Here is a 22,618-nt window from a genome sequence, read left to right as displayed (position 1 = left end):
AGGCATTAGTGAGATAAAATGGACTGGTATTGGCCATTTTGAATTAACAGTCATTTGATTTATTATACCAAGAATGACAAATTGAAGAGGAATAGCATCACATTCATTGCCAAAAAAGACATTTCAAGATCTATCTTGAAGTACAACACTGTGTGATATAGGAAAATATCCAGAAAGCCAGTTAATACCATTAATTATTATTGAAATTTGTGCACTAACCACTAAAGCTAGTGATCATGAAGTTGAAGAAGTCTACCAAATTCTCCAAGTCCTGGTGTGGCATTGTAGGATAAGTATTGTACTGCTAATCTCAAGGTCAGCGGTTCAACCTACCGGGTACTCCTTGGAAGCCCTATACAGAATTGCTATGAGTTGGACCCCACTGGATGACACTAAACAATAACAAAAAACAATTTTTTTGAGTCAGAAATTGATCAAACATGTAATCAAGATGCATTTATAATTGCTGTTGACTGAATGGGAAATTGGAAATAAAGAGGAAGGATCAATAGTTGGAAAATATGGCTTTGGTGATAGAAATGATGCTGGAGATTGCATGATAGAATTTTGCAAGACTTATTCATTTTAAATACCTTTTTTAACAGCATAAAAGGCGATTTATACACATGGACCTCATCAAATGTAATACACAGGAATTGAATTGAAAACATTTGTGGGAAGAGATAGTGGAGTGGTTCAATATCATCGGTCAAAACAAGGCCAAGGGCAGACAGTGGACCAGGTGATCAATTGCTTACATGAAAATTCAGGCTAAAGAAAATTAAAGCAAGTCCATGAGAGCCAAAATATAATCTTGAATGTATCCAACCTGAATTTAGAGACCATTTCAAGAACAGATTTGATATATTAGACACTCATGACTGAAGATCAGAAGAGTTGTGGGGTGAACATCAAAAACATAATACATGAAGAAAGCAAAAGGTCATTAAAATATGGGAAAAGACAAAAATTTTTAAAATGATGTCAAAAGAAACTCTGAAACTTGATTTCCAGTGTAGAAAAGCTAAAGCAACTGAAAGAAATGAGGATGTAAAAGAGCTGAACAGAAAATTTCAAAGAACAGCTCAAGGAAACAAAGTAAAGTACTGTATTGAAATGTGCAGAGACCTGGAGTTAGAAAACTAAAAGGGAAGTACATGCTCAGCATTTCTCAAGCTGAAAGAACTGAAGGAAAAAAATTAGAACCCCAACTTGAAATATTGAAGGATTCTGTGGGGAAAATATTGAATGGTGCAGAAGGTATCAAAAGAAGATGGATGGAATAAATAGACTCAACAAACTGAGGCAGTTCTGCAGGCAATCAGCTAAGCAATTTATAAGACAGCTACCTGGCCAGCCTACGGAGAGAGATCCATATTTGTGCTCTTTCCAATGAAAGGTAACTCAACAAAAAGCAGAAATTATTGGACAGTATCATTAATATCACATACAAGTAAAATTTTGCTGAAGATAAATGAAAAAGGATTGGAGCAGTACATTGAAAGGAGCTGCCAGAAATTCAAGCCAGATTCAGAAGAGGATGTGGAATGAGAGATATTGTTGTTAACATCAGCTGGACCTTAGCGGAAAGCAGAAAGTACCATAGTTTACTTGTGTTTTATTAACTATGCAAAAGTATTTGACTTTGTGGATCACAAAAAACTATGGACAACAATGAGAATAATGGGAATTTCAGAACACAAGTGCTCATGAGGAACATGTACATAAATCAAGGAGGCAGCTGTTTGAATAGAACAAAGGGATACCGAATGGTTTAAAATCAGGAAAAGTGTGCTCTAGGTTGTATCCTTTCACCTTATTTATTCAATGTGTATGCTAAGTAACTAATCCAAAAAACTGAATTATATAAAGAAGACTGTGTCATCAAGATTGGAGGAAGACTCATTAACAGCCTGTGATATGCAAATGATACAACCTTGCTTGCTAGAACCAAAAAGGAATTAAAATATGTACTGATGAAGAGAAAAAAACCCTCAGCCTTCAATATGGATTGCATTTCAAAGTAAAAGAAAACAAAAATCCTCTGATGGACCAGTAAAACAACATCATGATAAACTAAGAAAAGTGTGAAGTTGTCATAGATCTATTTTGCTTGGAATCACAATCAGTATTCATGGAAGCAGCATTCACGAAATCATATGATGTTTTGCATTAGATAAATCTGCTGCAAAAGACCTCTTTAAAGTATAAAAGAGCAAAGTGTGGCCATCTTGGCTCCAAGGAGTGAGCATTTTGGCTGTACTTTTTCCAACACAGATCTGTTTGTTCTTTTGGCAGTTCTTGGTATTTTCATATTCTTCTCCAACACCATAACCCAAATGTATCAATTCTACAGTCTTCCTTATTCACTATTCAACTTTTACATACATATGAGGTTATTGAAAATACCATGGCTAGGATCAGGAGCACCTCAGTCCTCAAATTGCTATCTTTGCTCCTCGACACTTAAAAGAGATCTTGTACATCATTTGATTTCTTAACTACTATTTCCATGAGTGTTGATGGTTGATCTGAGCAAAATGAAGTCTTTGACAACTTCAATCTTGATGTTATGTATTGGTCCAGTGGTGAGGATTTTTGTGTTCTTTACTTTGAGGTGCAATCCATACAGAAGGCTGTGATTTTTTTATCTTCATCAGTAAGTATTAAATCTTCGTTTTCACCAAGCAAGGTTGTATCATTTGCATATTGCAGGTTGTTAATGAGTCTTCCTTCAATCCTGATGCCATGTTTTGCTTCATGTAATCCCGTTTCTCAGATTATTTGCTCAGCATACAGATTGAGTAAGTATGGTGAAAGAATACAACCCTGGCACACACCTTTCCTAATTTTGAACCAGTAGGTGTTCCCTTGTTCTGTACAAACAAGTGCCTCTTGGTCTATGCACAGGTTCCTCACGAGCACAATTAAGTATTCTGGAACACTCATTCTCTGCAATGTTGCCCATAGCTTGTCATGATCCACACAATCAAAAGCCTTTTCGTAGTCAGTAAAGCTCAGGTAAACAGCTTTCTGACATCCGTTTTGGTCTTTTCATGATCCACACAATCAAAAGCCTTTTTGTAGTCAGTAAAGCTCAGGTAAACAGCTTTCTGACATCCGTTTTGATCTTTTCCTTCTTTCTTGTCTTCTTAATGACTTTTTGCTTTCTTCCTGTATAATGTTCTTCATGTCATCCCACAACTCTTCTGTTCTTTGGTCTTTAGTGTCTAATGCATCAAATCTGTTCTTCAGATGATTTCTAAATTCAGGTGGCATGTGTTCAAGGCATAGTTTGCCTTTTGTGGACTTCTTTTAATTTTCTTCAGCTTAAGCTGCATATAAACAATTGATGGTCTGTTCCACAGTCTGCCCCTGGCCTTGTTTTGGCTGATGACATGGAGCTTTTTCACCGTCTCTTTTGACAGATGTAGTAAATTTGATTTCCAAATATTCCATCTGGTGAGGTCCATGTGTATAGTCATCTTTTATGTTGTTTAAAAAGGTATTTGCAATGAATAAATCATTGGTTTTGCAAAATTCTATCATGCAATCTCCAGCATAGTTTCTATTACCAAGGCCATATTTCCAAGTACCCGTCTTCTTTGTTTCCAATTTTTGCATTCCAATCATCAGTGATTATCAATACTTCTTGATTGCATGTTTGATCAATTTCAGACTGAAGAAATTGGTAGAATTCGTTATCACTGGTTTTAGTGGTAGGTGTGTAAACTTGAATAATAGTGGTATTAACTGGTCTTCCGTGTAGGCTTATGGGTATTATTCTATCTCAGACAGCATTGTACTTCAAGACAAATGTTCATATGTTCTTTTTAATAATTAATATGATGCCATTCCTTTTCAATTTGTCATTTCCGGCATAGTAAACCATTTGATTGTCAGATTCAAAATGGTCAATACCAGTCCCTTTCAGTTAATGCCTAGGATATAGATGTTTTGCATTCCATTTCATTTTTGAAAATCTCCAATTTTCCTGGATTCATACTTTGTGTAGTCCATGTTCTGATTCTTAATGGATGTTATAGCTGTTTCTGTTCATTTTGAGCTCTGCCCACAATCAAATGAAGCTCCTAAAGGCTTTACTCCATTTGTGTCATCACAGTTATCTCTACTTTGAGGAGGCAGTTCTTCCAAGTCATATTTTGAGTGCCTTCCAACCTGAGGGGCTTATCTTCCAACACTACATCTGACAATATCCTGGTGCTCTTCATCATGGTTCAATATTCAATATTCTGGTGCTGACCATGTTCCACCTCCATTCACCATGTTTTCATTGACGAAATATTCAGAAGTAGTCTGTCTCTTCTTATTCCTAGTCTGTCTTCATCTGGAAGCTCAGCCAAAAGCTGTACCATGGGTGTCTCTTCTGGTATTTAAAATACCTGTGGTGTAGCTTCCAGAATCACAGAAGCATGCAAGCCACCACAGTACAATAAACTAATATATGAGTGGTTGAATTGCTTCATGTCAACGTTGGACAATGAATAAGAAAGAACATAGAAAATTTGATGCATTTGATTATGGTGTTGGAAAAGAATATTGAAAATATGGACTGCCAGAGTACAAACAAATCTGTCTTGAGAGAAGTACAGCCAGAAAGCACTTTAGAAGCTAGGACAGTGAGACTTTGTCTCTTGTTCTTTGCCATGTTACTAGGAGGGACATGTTATCAGGAGGGATGTCATACTTTGAAAAATAGAGGGTAAGTGAAAAAACAGGAAGACTTCAAAGGAGATGGACTAACATAGTAGCAGCAACAATGCATTCAAACGTAACAATTGTGAGGATGGCACACTTATAAAAAAAACTGGGCAGTGTTTCCTTCTGCTGTTTATTTGTTTGCCATGAGTCAGAAACGACTGGATAGCACCTAACAACCACATTTTTTTCTCAAATTGATCCATAAAATTAATGCAACCCCATCCTGACGTTCGTTTTTTGTGAAAATTTATTAGTTGATTCTAAAATGGAATTGGAAAAATTCCCAAAATAATTAAGATAGTCTTGCTAAAGAACAAGTTAAGAGTACTGTGTTTAAAGGATAACAAAGGCTTATTAGGAAGCTAAAATAAATAAGACAGGTATGCAAGTTATTCTGTTCAGATCAAAGAATCCAGGAATAGACCAATACTTATATGCACACTTGATTGATGACTAAGTAGGATGACCAACCATCCAGATTTGCCTGATACTGCCAGGATGTTCCTGGAGTCCTGGTGTGGTGCTGTGGGTTAATGCACCAGACTGCAAAGCCGTTTAAACTGCAAGGATGGTGGTTCAAGCTCACCAGCTGCTCCTCGGAAACCCTGTACAGGGTTGCTATGGGTCGGAATCGATTCGGCAGCACTTAACAACAACAACAACAAAGGATGTTCCCAGGAAGCAGAACTTTCAGGCCTGAAACCAAAAAGATCTTCAGTCAATTTGGATGTGGTGTCATACTAGCCAAAGCGGCACTTCAGAACAGTGTTGAAAGGCTGTGTTTTTCAACAAATTATAGTGGGGTCACTGGACATTTTTTTTTTTTTTTTTTAAGTAGAAGAAACTTATCCCTTACCTTACACTATATTTAAAAATATATTGTGTGGATTATGAATCTAAATTAAAAGTGAAACAACACTTCTGAAAGATTCCATAATAGAATACCTTCAAAACAGAAATATGGAAAGATTTTGTAAGCAGGACCCAATCATAGAAGGAAACAAAAACTTTTATTTATCAAAGACATCATTAAGAACAAAAAAGAAAGACATGAAATAAAAGATATTTGTAACTCATATAAGTGAATAGATAAATTACAGCTAAAGCTTCATCTTTCTCCCACAGAGTGACTGGTGGGTCTTGGACCTTGTACTTCGAAGTCCAGAGCTTATTGAATGGAGCCACTGTGCTCCAATTTTGCCCACAGAATTGAAAGTTGAGGCTTGAATTTTTCTTCAGTTCTCTCAGCTTGAGAAATGCTGAAAATGTTCTTCACTTTTGGTTTTCTGGTATATTGATATACCCTTGAATTTTGCATATTGACACTCTATTCAGGGAACTTGCTAAATTTGGTTTTTAATACTAAAAGTTTGTTAAACACTCATATGCTAATTGTTTTGTAAGCGAGTGACTGGTTTATTTGTTGTGGTTTACCAACCTCTGCTTTATTCCATGTTTATAGTACTTTTTCTGAACGACTTTAATGCCTCTCTGTATGGTGTGTACTGGATGCATGGTGGATGCAGCAGAGATCCAATTTGCTGCTCAGGGGAACAGTGTGAATCTTGTGCTTTCCAACATTGTCCTTCACTTCTTGGCTGTTCTGTAAATTGAGCCAGTGGTGCCAAATCCATTTCTAGCACTTTTCATTATTTTCTGTATCTAAATTTCCATCTGGTATCATTTTCTTTTAGTCTAAAGAATTTTCTTTAACATATTGTGCAGTGCAAATAGTTAAGAAAAAGTTTTCTCAGATTCTGTTTATCTAAAAATATGTATTTCCATTCATTTTGAAAGATTTTTGGTAGAATTCTAAGTTGAGAGTTTTTTATATTTATGCATGTTTAAATTGTAGTTTGTTGTTTTCTAGCTTGCATACCCATTACTTGTTTGTCAGCTTATTGTAGCTTATGTATTGCTGTGATGCTGGAAGCTATGCCACCAGAGTTTTAGATACCAACAGGGTCATCCATGGTGGACAGGTTTCAGCTGAGATTTCAGACTAAGACACTAAGAAGAACTTCTGCTTGCTTAGCCACTGAAAACCTTATGAACACTGTCAAATAGCACCAATATATTGAAAATGGAAACATTATGAATAGCACCAGGATGTTGTTAGAGATAGTGTCAGAAGATGTGCCCTTAAGGTTGGAAGGAACTGAAATTACTACTGGGGAAGAACTGTCTCCTCAAAATAGAGTTGACCATGAAGACATGAATGAAGTAAAGTTTTCAGGACCTACACTTGTTGATAGGGCACAACTCAAATGAGGAGAAACAGCTCCACACTCCATTAATAATTAGAACATGAATTGCATGAAGCATGAATCTAGGAAGATTGGAACTTGTCAGAAATTAAACGGAGCACATTGAAATGGATATCTATTAGTGAGCTGAAATGACTGGGATTGACCAATTTGAATTTGACAGCCATAGGTTTATTGTGCTGGAATTACAAAGTGAAGAGGAATGGCATCGCATTCATCATCAGAAACAACATTTCAAGATCTAGCTTGAAGTACAATGCTGTCTGTGATAGGATAATATCAACATGCCTATAAGAAAGACTAGTTAATATCACTATTATTCAAATTTATGCATTAATAACTAATGCCAGTTCATCATTTCAACTAATGATGAAATTGGATAAATCTACCAACTTCTTTAGTCTTAAATTTATCAAACATTCATTCAAGATGTATTGATAATTGCTGGTGATTGGAATGCAAAGGTTGGAAACAAAGAGGAAGGGTCAGTACTTGGAAAACATGGCCTTGGTGACAGAAACTATGTTGGTCTTCATATGGCAGAATTTTGTAACACTAGTGACTTATTTATTGCCAATACCTTTTTGAACAACATAAAAGATGACTATCCACATGGACTTCACCAAATGGAACACACAGAAATCAAACTGACTGCATGTGTGAAAAGAGACAGTGGAAAAGCGCCATAGCGTCAGTCAAAACAAGGCCGCAGACTGTGGAACAGACCATCAATTGTTCATATGAAGGTTCAGGATGAAGCTAAAGAAAACTAAAACATGAAAGCCAAACTATGACCTTGAACATATCCCACCTAAATTTAGAAGTTATCTGAAGAACAGATTTGATGCATTAGACACTAAAGATCGAAGACTAGAAGAGTTGCTGTATGACATCAAGAACATCATACAAGAAGAAAGCAAAAGGTCATATAGGAGACAAGAAAGAAGAGAGTCCAAAATGGATGTAAAAAGAGACTCTGAAACTTGCTCCCCAGTGTAGAGACGCTAAAGCAAATGGAAGAAATGAGGAAGCAAAAGCGTTAAACAGAAAATTTCAAAGGGCAGCTCAAGAAGAAAAAGGCAAGTATTTTAATGAAATGTGCAAAGACCTGGAGTTAGAAAACCAAAAGGGAAGAATATACTCAGTATTTCTCAAGCTGAAAGAATTGAATAAAAAAATTCAAGGCTGAACTTACAATATAGAAGGTTTCTATGAGCAAAATATTGAATGATGCAGAAAGCACCAAAAGAAGATGGAAGGAATACACAAGAGTTACGGTATCAGAAAGAAATGGTTGACGTTCAACTACTTCGAGAGGTAGCTTATGATCAAGAGCTAATGGTATGGAAGGAAGAAGTTCAAGGTGCAATGAATGGATTGCTAATGACCAAGCCTCTGGGGATTGATGGAATACAAATTGAACTCTTTCGACAAATTAAAGCAGCACTGGAAACACTCAATTCTGCCAAAATATTTGGAAGACAACTACCTGGTCAACTGCTTGTGTCCATTCCAAAGAGAAGTGACCCAACAGAATGAGGAAATAATTTAGAAAAATTTTTTTTTTGCTAAACATAGTCCAAAAATGGCTGCAAAAGTACGGTGACAGGGAAGTGTTCAAGGTTCAAGATGGATTCAGATAAGGACTTGGAACAAGGGTTATCATTGCTGACATTAGATGGATCTTGGCTGAAAGCAGAGAATACAAGATGTTCATCTGTGTTTTACTGACTATGCAAAAGATTTTGACTGTGTGGATCATGACAAGCTATGGACAATATTGTGGAGAATGGATATTCCAGAATACTTAATTATGCTCATGAGGAACCTGTACATAGAACAAGTGATAGCTATTTGAACAGAACAAGGTGGCACTAAATGGTTTAAAATTGGGAAGAATGTGCTCCAGGGTTGTATTCTTTCACCATACTTATTCAATTTGTATGTTGAACAACTAATCCGAGAAGCTATATTGAAGAAAGACTCATTAGCAACCTGTGATATCTAGATGATACAGCCTTGCTTGCTGACAGAGAAGAGGATTTATAATATGTACTGTTGAAGATCAAAGACTAAGTCTTCAGTATGGGTTGCAACTCAATGTAAAGAATACAAAAATCCTCACCACTGGACCAATAAATAACATCATGATAAATGGAGAAATCATTGAAATTTTCAAACACTTCATTTTCCTGGATACACTTTCAAAACTCATGGAAGCTGCAGTCAAGAAACCAAATGATTATACAAACCAGCTCAAGACCTTTTTAAAGTGTTGATGAGCAAAGCTATTAGTTTGAGGAGTAAGGTGGGCCTGAACCAAGCCATAGTCTTTTCAATAGCTTCATATGCATGTGAACTTTGGACAATAAATAAGGAAGACCATAGAAGAATTGATGCCATTGAGTCATGGTGTTGGAGAAGAATGTTAAAAGTACCATGGACTGATAGAAGAACAAATAAATCTGTGTTGGAAAAAGTATACCCAGAATGCTCCATGAAGTCAGAATGGGAAGACTTTGTCTCTCGTACATTAGGCATTGTATTAGGAGGGACCCGTAGATGGAGAAGGACAGCATGTTTGCTAAAGTGGAAGGTCAGCAAGTAAGAGGAAGACCACCAAGAGATGGATTCCTGCAGGGGCAGCAGCAACGGACTCAAGTGTAAACAATGCTTATGATGACAGCGCAGGACTGGTCAGTGTTTCCTTCTGTTGTAAATAAAGGTCCCTAAGAGTTGGAACTACGAATCGGGCTGCGAACCTTAAGGTCAGCGGTTCGAAACTACCAGCCGCTCCGCGGGAGAAAGATGAGGCTTTCTACTCCCGTAAAGATTTACACCCTCGGAAACCCTGTACTGGGTCGCTATGGGTCGGAACCGACTCGATGGCACTTAACAACAAACAACAACAAGAGTTGGAACTGGCTCTGTAGCACCTAACAACAACAGGTTGCATGTTATTTGGTAAAAAGACAACTGTTTTGCTTTTGTTCCTCTATAGCAACTGCTATAAACTATTTCTGTAAAAGGCTCTTAGAAGTGCAGCCAGATAAATGATAAATGTAGAAAAGACTGAAATTGTCAAAGACTTCATTTTCTTTTAGAAGTGAGGATGGTAAGTCACTGGAGGGTTTTAAACAGCAGAGGATGACATTCATACTTATGTTTCAAAAGATCACAATGTTCTGGCTATAAAGGGGTAGAGTCTAGATCATCAGATGTCTAGATCCTGGGCAATCCTGTCATGGCCACCCCTTGGGACTTGCAGGCAATTTTCAATCTCTCCTAATGAGTGTGAGGGTATCACAGTCGTTGATCTATAGCTCTTTGAGGCTGTAGTGATTCTGTAAGTTACTTTTGTGTATGATCTTATACACAAGATCCTCTAGCTGCTTCAACCTTCTCTTTGAAGTCTCAGATGGAGTCATCACTGCATAAGGCTTGTTTTGGCCACTAGTTTCCTTTACAAAAAACTGGGTCTCATGGAGGGAGGTTTACAGTACCTGGATCCCCACCTTAGAGAAGATCCCATAAACTGCAAGGGTCTACTGGCTGCTGAGCAGTTGTCATTCCTCATCCACATAGTGGAGAGACACTGATGTCTGGTAAAGCCACAAATGTTCTTAATCTTTATTTTCATCTTCCAAATGGGGCTGTCATTGTTCCCGAGACTGTCCAGGCCCTCTTCCTGCTCGTCTTCATGGTAACCTAGACATCTCTCACTCCCTGAAAGGGAAGTAGGGGCAGTAAGAGTCTCTGGATGGTAATGACTGTTGTCACCAAGTCTCCCTGTTCTGGTGACTGGCCATGTAATTTACTGCCTTAATATACTTTTTATCTAGTTTTAAGAGTTTCTCTTATCACTCTTTTTAAGGTATTTGATTATAATCTATTTTCTTTCTCTTTATTTTGGTAAAAAATATAAAACTTTTGCAGTTTCCACCATTTGATGTGCATAATTCAATGGCATTGTTTGCTATGTTGTGCAACCATCACTATCTGTTCCCAAATCTTTTCATTACCTTTCATGGAAACTCAGTGCCCATTAAGCAAGAAATTTCCCCTTCCCCCTCCTAGTCACTCCTGCTAGCCACTAATAAGCTTTGGTTTCTATGCATTTGCCTATTATAAATATTTCATATAAATGGGATCATGCAATATTTTTTTTTTTGTGCCTGCCTAATTTCACTCAGCATGTTTTCAAGTTTCATCTATATCAGAACATCATTTTTAAATGCCTAATAATTTTATCAGATGCTGAGCTGAATTTTAATTTCACAAGTGCTGGGTTTATTGCATTCCTGTAAAGTGTTGGATTTGTTCTGTATGCATTTGAATTACTTACACTTGGGTTTGCTCTTTTTCAGGCTTGCTTTTAAGCTTTGTTGGGGTGGTTCCAGATCAGCATTTATAATTTACCTCCACTACTAAGTCATAGTTGTTTCATGGACTCATTCCAAAGCCCCATTTATCATGAGGTCTCTTCAATCAGCCTGGTGAGAATATGAATTATTCCCAGCTGTGTGAACCCCAGGCACTCTTTGGACTACTGCTATCTGGACTTTTATCCCTTAGTCTTAGCTCACTCCAGGAAAGGACTAAATGCTTGATTATGAGACACGTGGCTTTGTCCCTCCAAGGTTGGGTGTTTGCAGTAGTAAACTAATATCAAGTGGAAGTGACAAAATGGGGTCAGGCTTGAACAAGCCCAGTGGGCAGAATTATTTTGCATAAACAGGTGGTTCAAACAACAACTTTTAAAAAAATCATCTTTCCCTCAGACTACACGTTTGGCATCATGGACAAAATGTTGGGGCTTGATTTACAAAATAGGCTGCTGCAGTATTATAAATCCAATTGTTGTTGTTAGCTGCTATCGAGTCGGTACCAACTCATAACGACCCTATGTACAACAGAACAAAATACTGTCTGGTCCTGGGCCAACCTCACAATTGTTGCCAATCTTGACCCCATTGATGCTGCAACTTTGCCAATCCATCTTGATGGAGGTCTTCCTCTTTTTCTCTGACCCTGCACCTTACCAAACATGATATCCTTCTCCAGCGACTAGTCCCTCCTGACAGTATGTTCGAAGTATGAGAGACGAAGTTTGGCCATCCTGGCCTCCAAGGAGCACTCTGGTTGCACTTCTTCCAAAACAGATCTATTGGTTCTTTCGGCAGCCCATGGCACTTTCAATATTCTCCTCCAACACCGTAACTCAAATGCATCAATTCTTCTACAGTCTTCCTTATTCACTGTCCAGCTTTTGCATGCATCTGAGGTTCTTGAAAATACCATGGCTTGGGTCAGGCACACCTCAAGCTGACACCATTGTTCTTCAAAGCTTTAAAAAGGTCTTATGCAGTAGATTTGCCTAATGAAATACATCATTTGATTTCTTGACTGCTGCTTCCATGAGCATTGATAGTTAATCCAAGAATGAAGTCCTTGACAAATTCCATCTTTTCTCTGTTGATAAATCCAATTAGTGTGTCTGAAATTCAGTGAAGGGAAATCCTCCCAGTGGCAGAACTTTGAGCAATACACTTGGCTGCCCACTTCGTCTAGACTGTTTACCAGATAAACAGTCTAGCCAAAGTATGGAGCTGTATTAATTATGGACCATAGCTGATGGTTTGGAGTATAAGGACAGGAACACTAATGACAAGGAGGTCGGAGGAAGAGATATATGGATGAGCCTCTCTGAATGGGCACAGAATGTGACAATATGGCCCAACTAAGTGCTCACAAATGAGCATTCCTATAGAAGAGGGTCACAATGACCAGCTCAATAAGTTGACACTTTCTGTGTTCAATCAGTCTCCTCAGTTACCCCATTGCTTGCTCAGTCTGCTCATGCATCAAGTGGCTATCACAGGAGGAAATGAGACACATGTGTTTAACTGTATGGACTTTTGCTTCCCAAAGTTTGTTTAGATTATCATCTAGGCTGAAGACCTTATATATAGAGACCAACAGGGAGTCCTCAATATGGCAGCATTCTCTGGGACCAGCCAGCCATCTAGTGGTCACCTCTTTGGAATAGACACAAATATGGATCTCTTCCAATCTGTTGGCCAGGTGTCTTCCAAACTCTTGGCATAGATGAGTGAGCACCTCCAGTGCTGTATCATTTGGTTGAAATATTTCAATTTGTATTCTATCAATTCCTGGAGCCTTGTTTTTTAGCCAATACCTTCAGTGAGCTTGGATTTCTTCCTTCAGTACCATTGATTCTTGATCATAATACTCTTGAAATGTTTGAACATCGTCCATTTATTTTTGATACAGTGATTCTGTGTATACCTTCTATCTTCTTTTGGTGCTTTCTGCATGATTCAGTATTTTGCCTACAATGGTGGTGGTCATGTGCTGTGGAGTTGGTTCTGATGCTTAACGATCCTGTATAGGTTTCCGAGGCTGTAAATCTCTATGGGAGCAGAAAGCTTCATCTTTCTACCACGAAGCAGCTGGTAGTTTCAAACTGCTAACCTTGTGGTTAGCAACCTGACTTCTATCCCACTCAATACTTCAAGTCGAGGCTTGAATTTTTTCTTCAGTTCTTTCAGTTTGAGAAATGCTGAGCATGTTCTTCCCTTTTGGTTTTCTAATTCTAGCTCTTTACACATTTAAAAAATAATACTTGCCTTTGTCTTTTCAAGCCTACCTTTAAAATTTTCTATTCAGCTCTTTGACTTCCTCATATCTTCCATTTGCTTTAGCATTTCTAGGCCAGAGAACAAGTTTCAGAGTGTCCATTTTGGTCTTTTCTTTTAAAGTATGTTTTGTTTTCTTTCTGTATGGTGTTCTTGATGTCATCCCACCATTAGGGAGAAATAAAAGGGGGGCTGCTTTCCTTTTAAATCAAGAACAAAAACCTTATGGGGCCACTTATGTGTAAGGTTTCAAAAAGTTTGTGGTAAAATGGAATTCAAAGATAATAGTATTTTTCTACAAACTTAAATGTACACCTATATTCTGGATTTGGATTTGCTTTCCCTGCCTGCAATGCTTCTATCAATACCAGTGGACTTGGGTAATATATCACCATACTAGTCTTACAAAATTATTTCTGACCCCAAAATTCAGCTTCCATCAAAATATGTATGGCAATGAACTTATACCCAGGACATTCCCTGGTCATATAGTGTATGCCATCATCTAGGTAACATTACTTTTAGGTGTTGTTACTTTTGTTAACCTCTGACTCATAGTAATTCTGTATAGGGTTTCACAGGGAGCAGCTGATGGGTTTTCAGTTAGCAGTCCAGTACTTATCCTACACCAGGACTCTTTAAGCTAGATAGATACAAAACCTTTGCTGGTTTTGATTCTCTAGAGAACCCAATCTACGGCATTTGGTATTAGAAGTGGCTCTAGAAAAACAAAATCATAAAGATGAAGTTTCTAAATTGGTTCTCAAATCTGACTAGTCTTAAGGGGGTGGTGACTCAGTCTCCATTAGTAAAAAGGCACTGCTAATCCATGAGAATACCAGAAAGCGGTTTACCTGTGCCTTATTGACTATGCAAAGGCTTGTGACTGTGTGGAGCATGATAAGCTATGGATAACATTGTGAAGAATGAGTATTTCAGAAGAAACTGTGAAGTTGTTAAAGACTTCATTTTGCTTGGATCTACAATCAACACCTTTGAGTTGTGGTGTTGCCTTTGAGTTGTGGTGTTGGAGGAGAATACTGAGGGTGCCATGGACTGCCAAAAGAACCAATAGATCTGTTTTGGAAGAAGTGCAGCCAGAGTGCTCCTTGGAGGCCAGGATGGCTAAGCTTCGTCTCTCCTACTTTGGACATGTAGTCCGGAGGAAACAATCGTTGGAGAAGGATGTCATGCTGGGTAGGGTGGAGGGTCAGAGAAAAAGAGGAAGACCTCCAACGAGATGGATCGGCCAGGTGGCATCATTGATGGACTCTGGGGTGGCAGCGGTGGTAAGGTTGGCCCAGGATCGAGCATTGTTTCGTTCTGCTGTGCATGGGGTCGCTATGAGTCGGTTCTGACTCGATGGCACCTGACAACAACAACAACAACAATCAACACTCACGGAAGTGGTAGTGTAGAAATCAAATGACATATTGCATTAGGCAAATAGGCTGCGCAAGACCTCTTGAGATAGCAGTCTGAGGACTAAGGCGAGCCTGACTTAAGTCATGGTATTTTCAATAACCTCATATGCATGTAAAAGTTGGACAATGGTGTTGGAGAAAATTATTTAAAGTTACCTTGGACTACCAGAACAAACAAATCTGTGTTGGAAGTGCAGCCAGAATGCTCCTTAGAAGTCCGCATGTCAAGACTCCGCATGACAAGACTTCGCCTTTCATACTTCAGACATTGGGAAGGACAAGTCCCCTGGAAAAGATTGTTTGGCAAAGGGGAGGGTCAGTGAAAAAGAGGAAGACCCTCAAAGAGATGGACTGGCACAGTGGCAGCAGCAATGGGATCAAGCTTAACAGTTATGACTGGGCTGTGTTTCATCCTGTTGTGTATAGGTTTGCTATGAGTCAGAGTCAACACAAAGACACGTAACAACAACAATCCATGACAGTACAGTGACTGTAGGATAAGTACTGGACTTCAAACCACAAGGTCAGCAATTCAAGACCATCAATCACTAATCGGGAGAAAGATGAGGCTTTCCGCTTCCACAAAGATGTACAGCTTTGGAAACCCTATACAGAATCACTATGACTCGGAAGTGACTTGGCGGCACTTAATAACAATAATGAAGCTAGAAGAAAATAGCGGATAAACATAGAAACTAATGTCCGTCCACTGCACAACTTAATGAGAATCTTCAAGTAACTATCTAGGACATCTAAATATTTAATTAAAATTGTTTGATTCATACCCAAACTAAGAGAATCATAAACCCAGTAATTTTCTCCCCCCTTAATTTTCATGTTCTGGTAACCTTCAGTGATAATCAAGTGACCTAACAAGACATTCAAAATTGCTTGTCTTCAATTCTAGTGGCTATGAAACATTCTCTTTTCCTTGTTCTCTTCATTTTCCTACATTGTTAAAGTGCATTGAGTTGGTTCCAACTCATAGTGGACCCTGTATAGGGTTTCTGAGGCTTTAAAATCTTTTCTTGAGCAGAAAGTCTCAACTTTCTCTTATGGAGAAGTTGGTGGGCTTGAACTTGCTTAAAAGGGTGAAATGTTTTGAAAATGAAGCAGTAATTTCATAAAAATACTGCCTACATTGCTTTCATATTTCCCAAGACATGAGTGGAATGTTTGTTGTTAAGTGCCACTGAGTGGTTCCAACCCATAGTGATCCTGTATAGGGTTTAGGGTTTCCAAGGAGCAGCTGGTGCGCTTGAACCACTGACCTTGTGGTTCAAACCAACTTTGCAGTCCAGCACATTAACCCATACCACACCAGGACTCGGTGAATGGAATAAAAGGTAATTATTCCAATTTTCCATTTGTTTTACTTTTAGTGAAAATAGTAGCTACCAATTTGTACTTCTGTTATTTGTACTGGAAGCAGCTACCACTTTGAAATCTTTTGGTTTTAGGTTTTTATAAAAGCAAATGAACAAGTAGAAATTGATCACTCAAAATATGGAAAAACTTGCCAGTATACTTACCTGAAATTTACCTCAAAATTTGAGATTTAAAAAAAAAATTCTTGTGATGGTTCTTAAAATGTAAATAACAATAAAGATTCAATTTAAAAAATTTGTTTAACTTCTGAGAGCAGGCTGCTAGCTGATTTCAAAACTCTTTCCATTGTAAAACTTGTTTATGAGTACCAGATCTTAAAATTTTCACAAGGTACAATTCTTACTGCTTGCTTCTAATTTTGCCAACAACCAATGTCTACTTGGGACATTGAATCTATCAAGATGAACAAAAACATGGCCCTTCCATCATGGAACTTATACTTAATAAGTGTGGTAATGTGGAGAGTAAATAACTTTATATAGTGTTACTGTGTAAATTCTGATTAAGGAAAAACCCAAGATACAATCCAGGATATAAAACAGACTAGTCAGTTTGTGAGGTTAGTATGACAAGACTTAAGCATAAAGGAAAGCAGGAATTAGTCAACTGAAAGTAGAGAGGGGAAAAAAATGGTTAAGTGCTTGGCTGCTAACTGAAAGGTCAGTGGTTCAAACCCATTAGTGACTCTCTGGGATTCAAAGTCTGGAGGTCCATTTCTGTACATTACAGTTCAAGAAACCCTAAAATACAGCAGGTCTCCTCTGTCATATAGTGTTGCTGTGTTGAAACTGACAGCACACAAAGAGATGAGAAGTCCGTATCTAAGTAAAACCTATGCAGGGCCCAATATGGCTGAGAGAGGACACAAAGGGAAGAATGGAAGAGGTGAAATTAATAAAGTAAGCAGCGACTTTCCAGTCTGTGTGTGGCAGATGTTTGTCAAGAACCACATTTCTTAACCTTTTTCATCACCACTTAAAGGTTTCAACAAAGCAGACTTCACATTTTTATTTTAGGAAGCATGTTTTGAGTTCTAAAGGATAAATACAACAGGTAGTAGAAACTTTCTTGTATAAAGTTTATGGCAATATTAATATGTAATTTGCTTAAACCTTTTGCTTAATTTTTCTACTTGCTACTAATCCTCTACTAGAGCAGAGATTGGGAGTTCTGAAGACCTAGGTTAAAATCCTAGTGCTGATTTTTCTTGCTGTATGATTTTGAGCAAGTCCCTTAGCTTTAATCTTTATTTCTTTTGTCCACAAATGGTTAAAGAAGGAGATGGGAATGAGCCCACTTACAGGACTGGTATAGGTTAAAAAAAGAAAAATATGCATAGCTCCAAAAACTTAGTGGTAAAATGGAATTAAAAGAGGATTTTTTCAACAAACTTTTTGAAGCCTTCTCATATAAACATCTAGCAGTGTCCAGCACATATTAGATGCTCAACAAATGCTAGCACTGTTGGATGAAAGTCCTAGAAATATTTCAAGCCCAGAAGTTCAATCCAGGCTGCACATTAAAATCACTTGAGGGGCTTTGAAAAATATCCATGCCTAGTACCCACATAATTGGTCAAGGGTGGGGTCTGGGCATACTATTTTTTTTCCAAAGGTCTCCAAGTAACTCTAATGTGGATTCAAGTTTGAGAACTGCTAATCTAACCAGAGAATGCTAATCTTTTCAACCATCTAAAATCAAGGTGTGTGTGTGTGTGTGTCTATCTAGCAACAGTAAACTAACTTGAAAACACGAGATCTATGAAGAGCAAAACAACTGCAGGCCATACAGACACTGATTAGAGCTGGCAACACACTTGGCTGACTTCTGAGAGTCTTATTTTTAATGTTAAAGCCACACTGGTTACGTAACACTGGGGCTAAGGCTTTACATAACATATCCCTTTGAATTTGTAAAACTCAGATGGTTGAATTTAAAATATTTGCATTTCTTTAAAAATTATTTCTACAGCAGTTTTTCATATGAGAAAGCATAGGTTTTTTTGTTTTGTTTTGTTTTTTTATTAAAGCAATCTAAGCATTTTATATAAATATTTCTTCCCCATTTAAGGTGCTCTTTCTTCAAAAACTGTCTTGATGAGAAAATTAACTTAGTGAAAACAAAGTAGGGTGAACACTTTGAAGTTGGCAAATGCTTAAGGCTATATATAGAGAGGGAGAGTGAGCAACCAACCCTGGGTGGCACAGAAAGTGTTCTACTACTAGCTGAAAGGTTGGTGGTTCAAACCCATCAGAGGTGCCTCAGAAGAGAGGCCTAGCTAGCAATTTGCTTCCAAAAGGTCACGCCCTTGAGAACCCCATGGGGCAGTTGTACTCTGTACACATGAGGTTGCCATGAGTTAAAATTGACTTGATGGCAACTACCAACTATGCCTAAGGCTTTGTTGTTGCTCTTAGGTACCATGGAGTTGGTCACAACTCACAGCGACTCTGCACAACAGAACTTAACTCTGCTCAGTCCTGGGCCAACCTCACAATTGTTAGTTTGAGCCCTTTGCTGCTGCCACTGTGTCAATTCATCTCATTGGAGGGCTTCCTCATTTTCACTGACCCTCCACTTTACCAAGCATAATGTCCTTCTCCAGGCACTGGTCCCTTCCGATAATATGTACCAAGTATGAGCGATGATGTCTCGCAATCCTGGTTACTAAGGGGCCTTCTGACTGCATTTCTTCCAAAACAGATTTGTTCTTCTAGTAGTACACGGTACTTTAAATATTCTTCTATAACACCATAACTCAAATGCATCAATTCTGTCACAAGGACTCTCAATACCTCTAGGCATCATGAGGAATCTTTATCTCTAAATCCAAAGCATTCTATTTAAGAAATGGAGACAAGTCAAGAATTTCTAGCCCAATGGCTGCTTCTCTCATTATCTAAAGAAGTGGCCAGAATGGAGAATGAGCCAGGTTTCTTCCTATAGCTTGAGCGATGTATGTATCACGCATCAGAGCTGTATAGCCATCTACTTACTGGACAGGGTCACAAGGCTCACACACTATGTCACCTATACCAAAGGGCTTCAATCAGTCCGTGGAAAAATTCCATTATCTTTTCCACGAACTTTTTAAATCTCCTCATATTTTCTTCCTTGTATATCTCTCTGGAAAAAATTCTACTTTTCTCATTGTATTAACAACGATCTCCAAATGGAACTGGATTTCCAGCTTTTCATTTTTGTTAGCAGTGAAGTCTAATATGCAGCAACAAGCAACTTCACTTAAAATGATCCCCTCTGACTGAACTAAACAGAAATAGCAATAGTACTTCCAACAGTCTTAGCTCAGAGTACCTGATAACACTGGCAAGAGACAAAGGAACGAATATTAGGCTGAGAAATATAGGAGAAAGGAAAGACCTCGTATGACAATTAAATAAAGCTGTTAAGTAACAGGAATGTGAATTACTGAACTGAGGAGTAAAACTGGTCAGAGCAATCTTAATTATTTCCCTATTAAAAAGTTGGGTGAGCTTTTGAATGAAGATTCTGATTATTCTGGTTCCAAGTCTCACAAGGTATAAATACTTTAAATTTGGTAAATAATTAATGTTACTGTATTTTTAATCTTCAAAGGAAGTCTCTGCTTTCAAGTCTTTGGCAATGGGCATCAAATTATATTTTGAATAGTCTCAGTATTATTATATAAGTAGAACCTCAACTTATCATTTTGAAAATTCGATACATAATGTACCTTCAATAGTCATTGATAAGTTGATGGAAGTTTGTCTTTTAAGAAGTTCCTAGTAATACCTTAGCTCACTATCAATCCACCCATATTGAATGAGTTAAGTAATTTCATTATGTGCTAAGACTACTTACAAATGATCTAGCCAATAGATAACTATGTACACATGGTGGCTTAGAAAATTTCCATTAGAACAAGAGGAAGCAAAAGGGAAAGAGAGAAAGAAGCCTGGTTCACTAAGTTCTAGAGGAGTATTGATGCATTCTTCAAGGAATTTCCAGCTTCTGAATAACTCAATTAGTTTTCCTAATCTTCCCAGTATCTGGAAACAAGTTAGGAATAGAAGGTAGAATAAAAATGAGTTTTAACTATCGTCATAAAAGCTTGAGAGAAAGATAAAACCCAATCACCAGAAAACATTCTTCCCTTAAAATGTTTTCAAAATAAATACAAGACCAATCTTCAGAACAATGCAGCAACCACAGATAAGTTAAAATCTTTAGGAAGACAGATAATTGGGATAACTCTTGAAGGCTATGTAATCAAGACCCAAGAAAAATAACATGTTTTTAGTTTCCTGACAAAAGAACATGTTGGACAGTAAGTAGGCTTGACATTTCAAGATTTTATCTGAAAGTAATAGAAACAACTGTGCAAAACATGAAAGATCCAAACAAAGAAAAACAAATGTACAACTCTAAAAATAGGCGATCAATGTTTAATATTCTGAGGATTGTTTAAGTAAAAAAATCAAAAGAAGATTTTTACTTAACTGAGTTCATTTATTCTGAATTCTTCTAAAAGTTAAAAATGAACTATCACACTTATTGATTTAGAACCACCAGAATGCTTCTGGCAAATCTAATACCTTTCAAAAAGTTATAATTTTAATTTCAACACAAAAAAATACTTCCTAACATTTCATTTTTTAAAAACTTTTCTGCAGCCAAAGGTTCCTATTTTTGAATTACAGTACTGCAAGGCACATACAGAACTCACCTCCTTCAAAACACACAAAAGATATACTCCCTGAAGTAGAATTTTAAAATTCTGAAACAATTAGAAATACTACAAAGTTAGCCATTTTTAGGTAAAAATCTTGCTCCTACAGGATCATGCATCTTTCTTAAAATCAATTCAGCACAGAAGTATAAATAATTTTTTTAAACATTTGTACTTTAAATGCAGATACAGTGATACTGAAGACAGCACTAAACAAAAACCTGAAAAGTACTATATAGCTTGGTAAATTTCATGTTATTGCCTGCATTAGAGACGTTAACATCTCCAGTATTGAATACTTGAATATTGGGGGAACTACATAAGAAATAAAACATTTCCTCCCCTCTAACATCCATTCTTTAAAAAGGATGCTAAGTCAAATATCTTTTTCATTCAGCAAAACTGAGGAAAGAACCATTCAAATACCTCTACTAAATTTAATGCAGCTTAATTAGGGACCAGGAACAAACATATTTTTTTCCGAAAATTTTTGGTCAAGCATGTCAAACCATAAAAGCAAATGGAATTTTAAGAGGTAGATTTTTTCCCATGATGCATTTTGTTAATAAATGTATTAAGAAAATAAAAAGCACTGAGTGTGTTTTCTTAAAGTATAAGGGTCTAATGAAAATAAAATTGAGATATTTGTTACAGTCTGACATTTTAACAGTCACAGTATTAGATGTTTTGTGATCAGTGCATTTTGAACTCTCTCAGGATCAAAATACGAGTCTGCCAACTGTATTAAATCCTCCTCCACCCCCTCCACCAGTTGGTCCACAGCTTCCTGGAGGGTCATTGTCGTCAAATCCATTGGGCCGAAATGAACAAGAGGCAGATGCAGCTTGTAGAGCCCGGGCACGAGCATTCAACTCTTGCTCCTAAAATTAAACATAATTTTAATGAAAGGAAAATACTAAACTAATTGTGGAGTTCTGGTGTGGCGCTGTGGGTTAATGAGCTGGTTTGCAAGATTGGTTTGAACCACAAGGTCAGGGGTTCAAGCACACCAGCTGCTCCTTGGAAAACCTGTATGGGGTCGCTTTGGGTTGGAACCAACTCAACAGCATTTAACAACATATGAAATGGATTGGTTGTAAAATGAAATCTCTTTATAGAACTTTTCTCAACCAGATTATGAGAACTTTTATTAGAAACCAATTGTATTCATCTCTGTGCCTGGAATGTCCTAGTGCTCAATAAACATCAATGACCTCAGATTGTTAAGTGCAGTTGAGTTGGTTTTGATTCAGAGCAACCCAGTATAGGGTTTCTGAGGAGCAGCTGGTGGGTTTGAACCGTCAACCTTGTGGTTTGCAGTCCAGTGCTGATCCTACAGCACCACACCAGGACCTGAGATTAGGCTAAAAACAAAAAAACAAACAGAAAACCCTAGTTGCTGTCAACTGCTTACAGCTCATGATTACTCCATGTATTTCAGAGCAG

The 22,618-nt window shown here is 37.6% G+C and overlaps 1 protein-coding gene across 1 annotated transcript in view; it reads right to left on the bottom strand.

The window, feature by feature from the left end:
• Positions 1-20,863: 20,863 nt before the first annotated feature.
• USP38 (ubiquitin specific peptidase 38) overlaps positions 20,864-22,618 on the bottom strand; it is a 34,368-nt gene continuing 32,613 nt past the window's right edge. Inside the window, exon 11 of the mRNA XM_006872264.1 lies at positions 20,864-22,053. Coding sequence (XP_006872326.1) covers positions 21,892-22,053 — 162 coding nt within the window. The 3' untranslated portion in view covers positions 20,864-21,891. The remainder of the gene's footprint in view (positions 22,054-22,618) is intronic.

The sequence above is a fragment of the Chrysochloris asiatica genome, unplaced genomic scaffold (genome assembly GCF_000296735.1).
Source record: "Chrysochloris asiatica unplaced genomic scaffold, ChrAsi1.0 scaffold00190, whole genome shotgun sequence".
Lineage (NCBI taxonomy): Eukaryota > Metazoa > Chordata > Mammalia > Afrosoricida > Chrysochloridae > Chrysochloris > Chrysochloris asiatica.
This window is presented reverse-complemented; position numbering and strand designations above follow the sequence as displayed.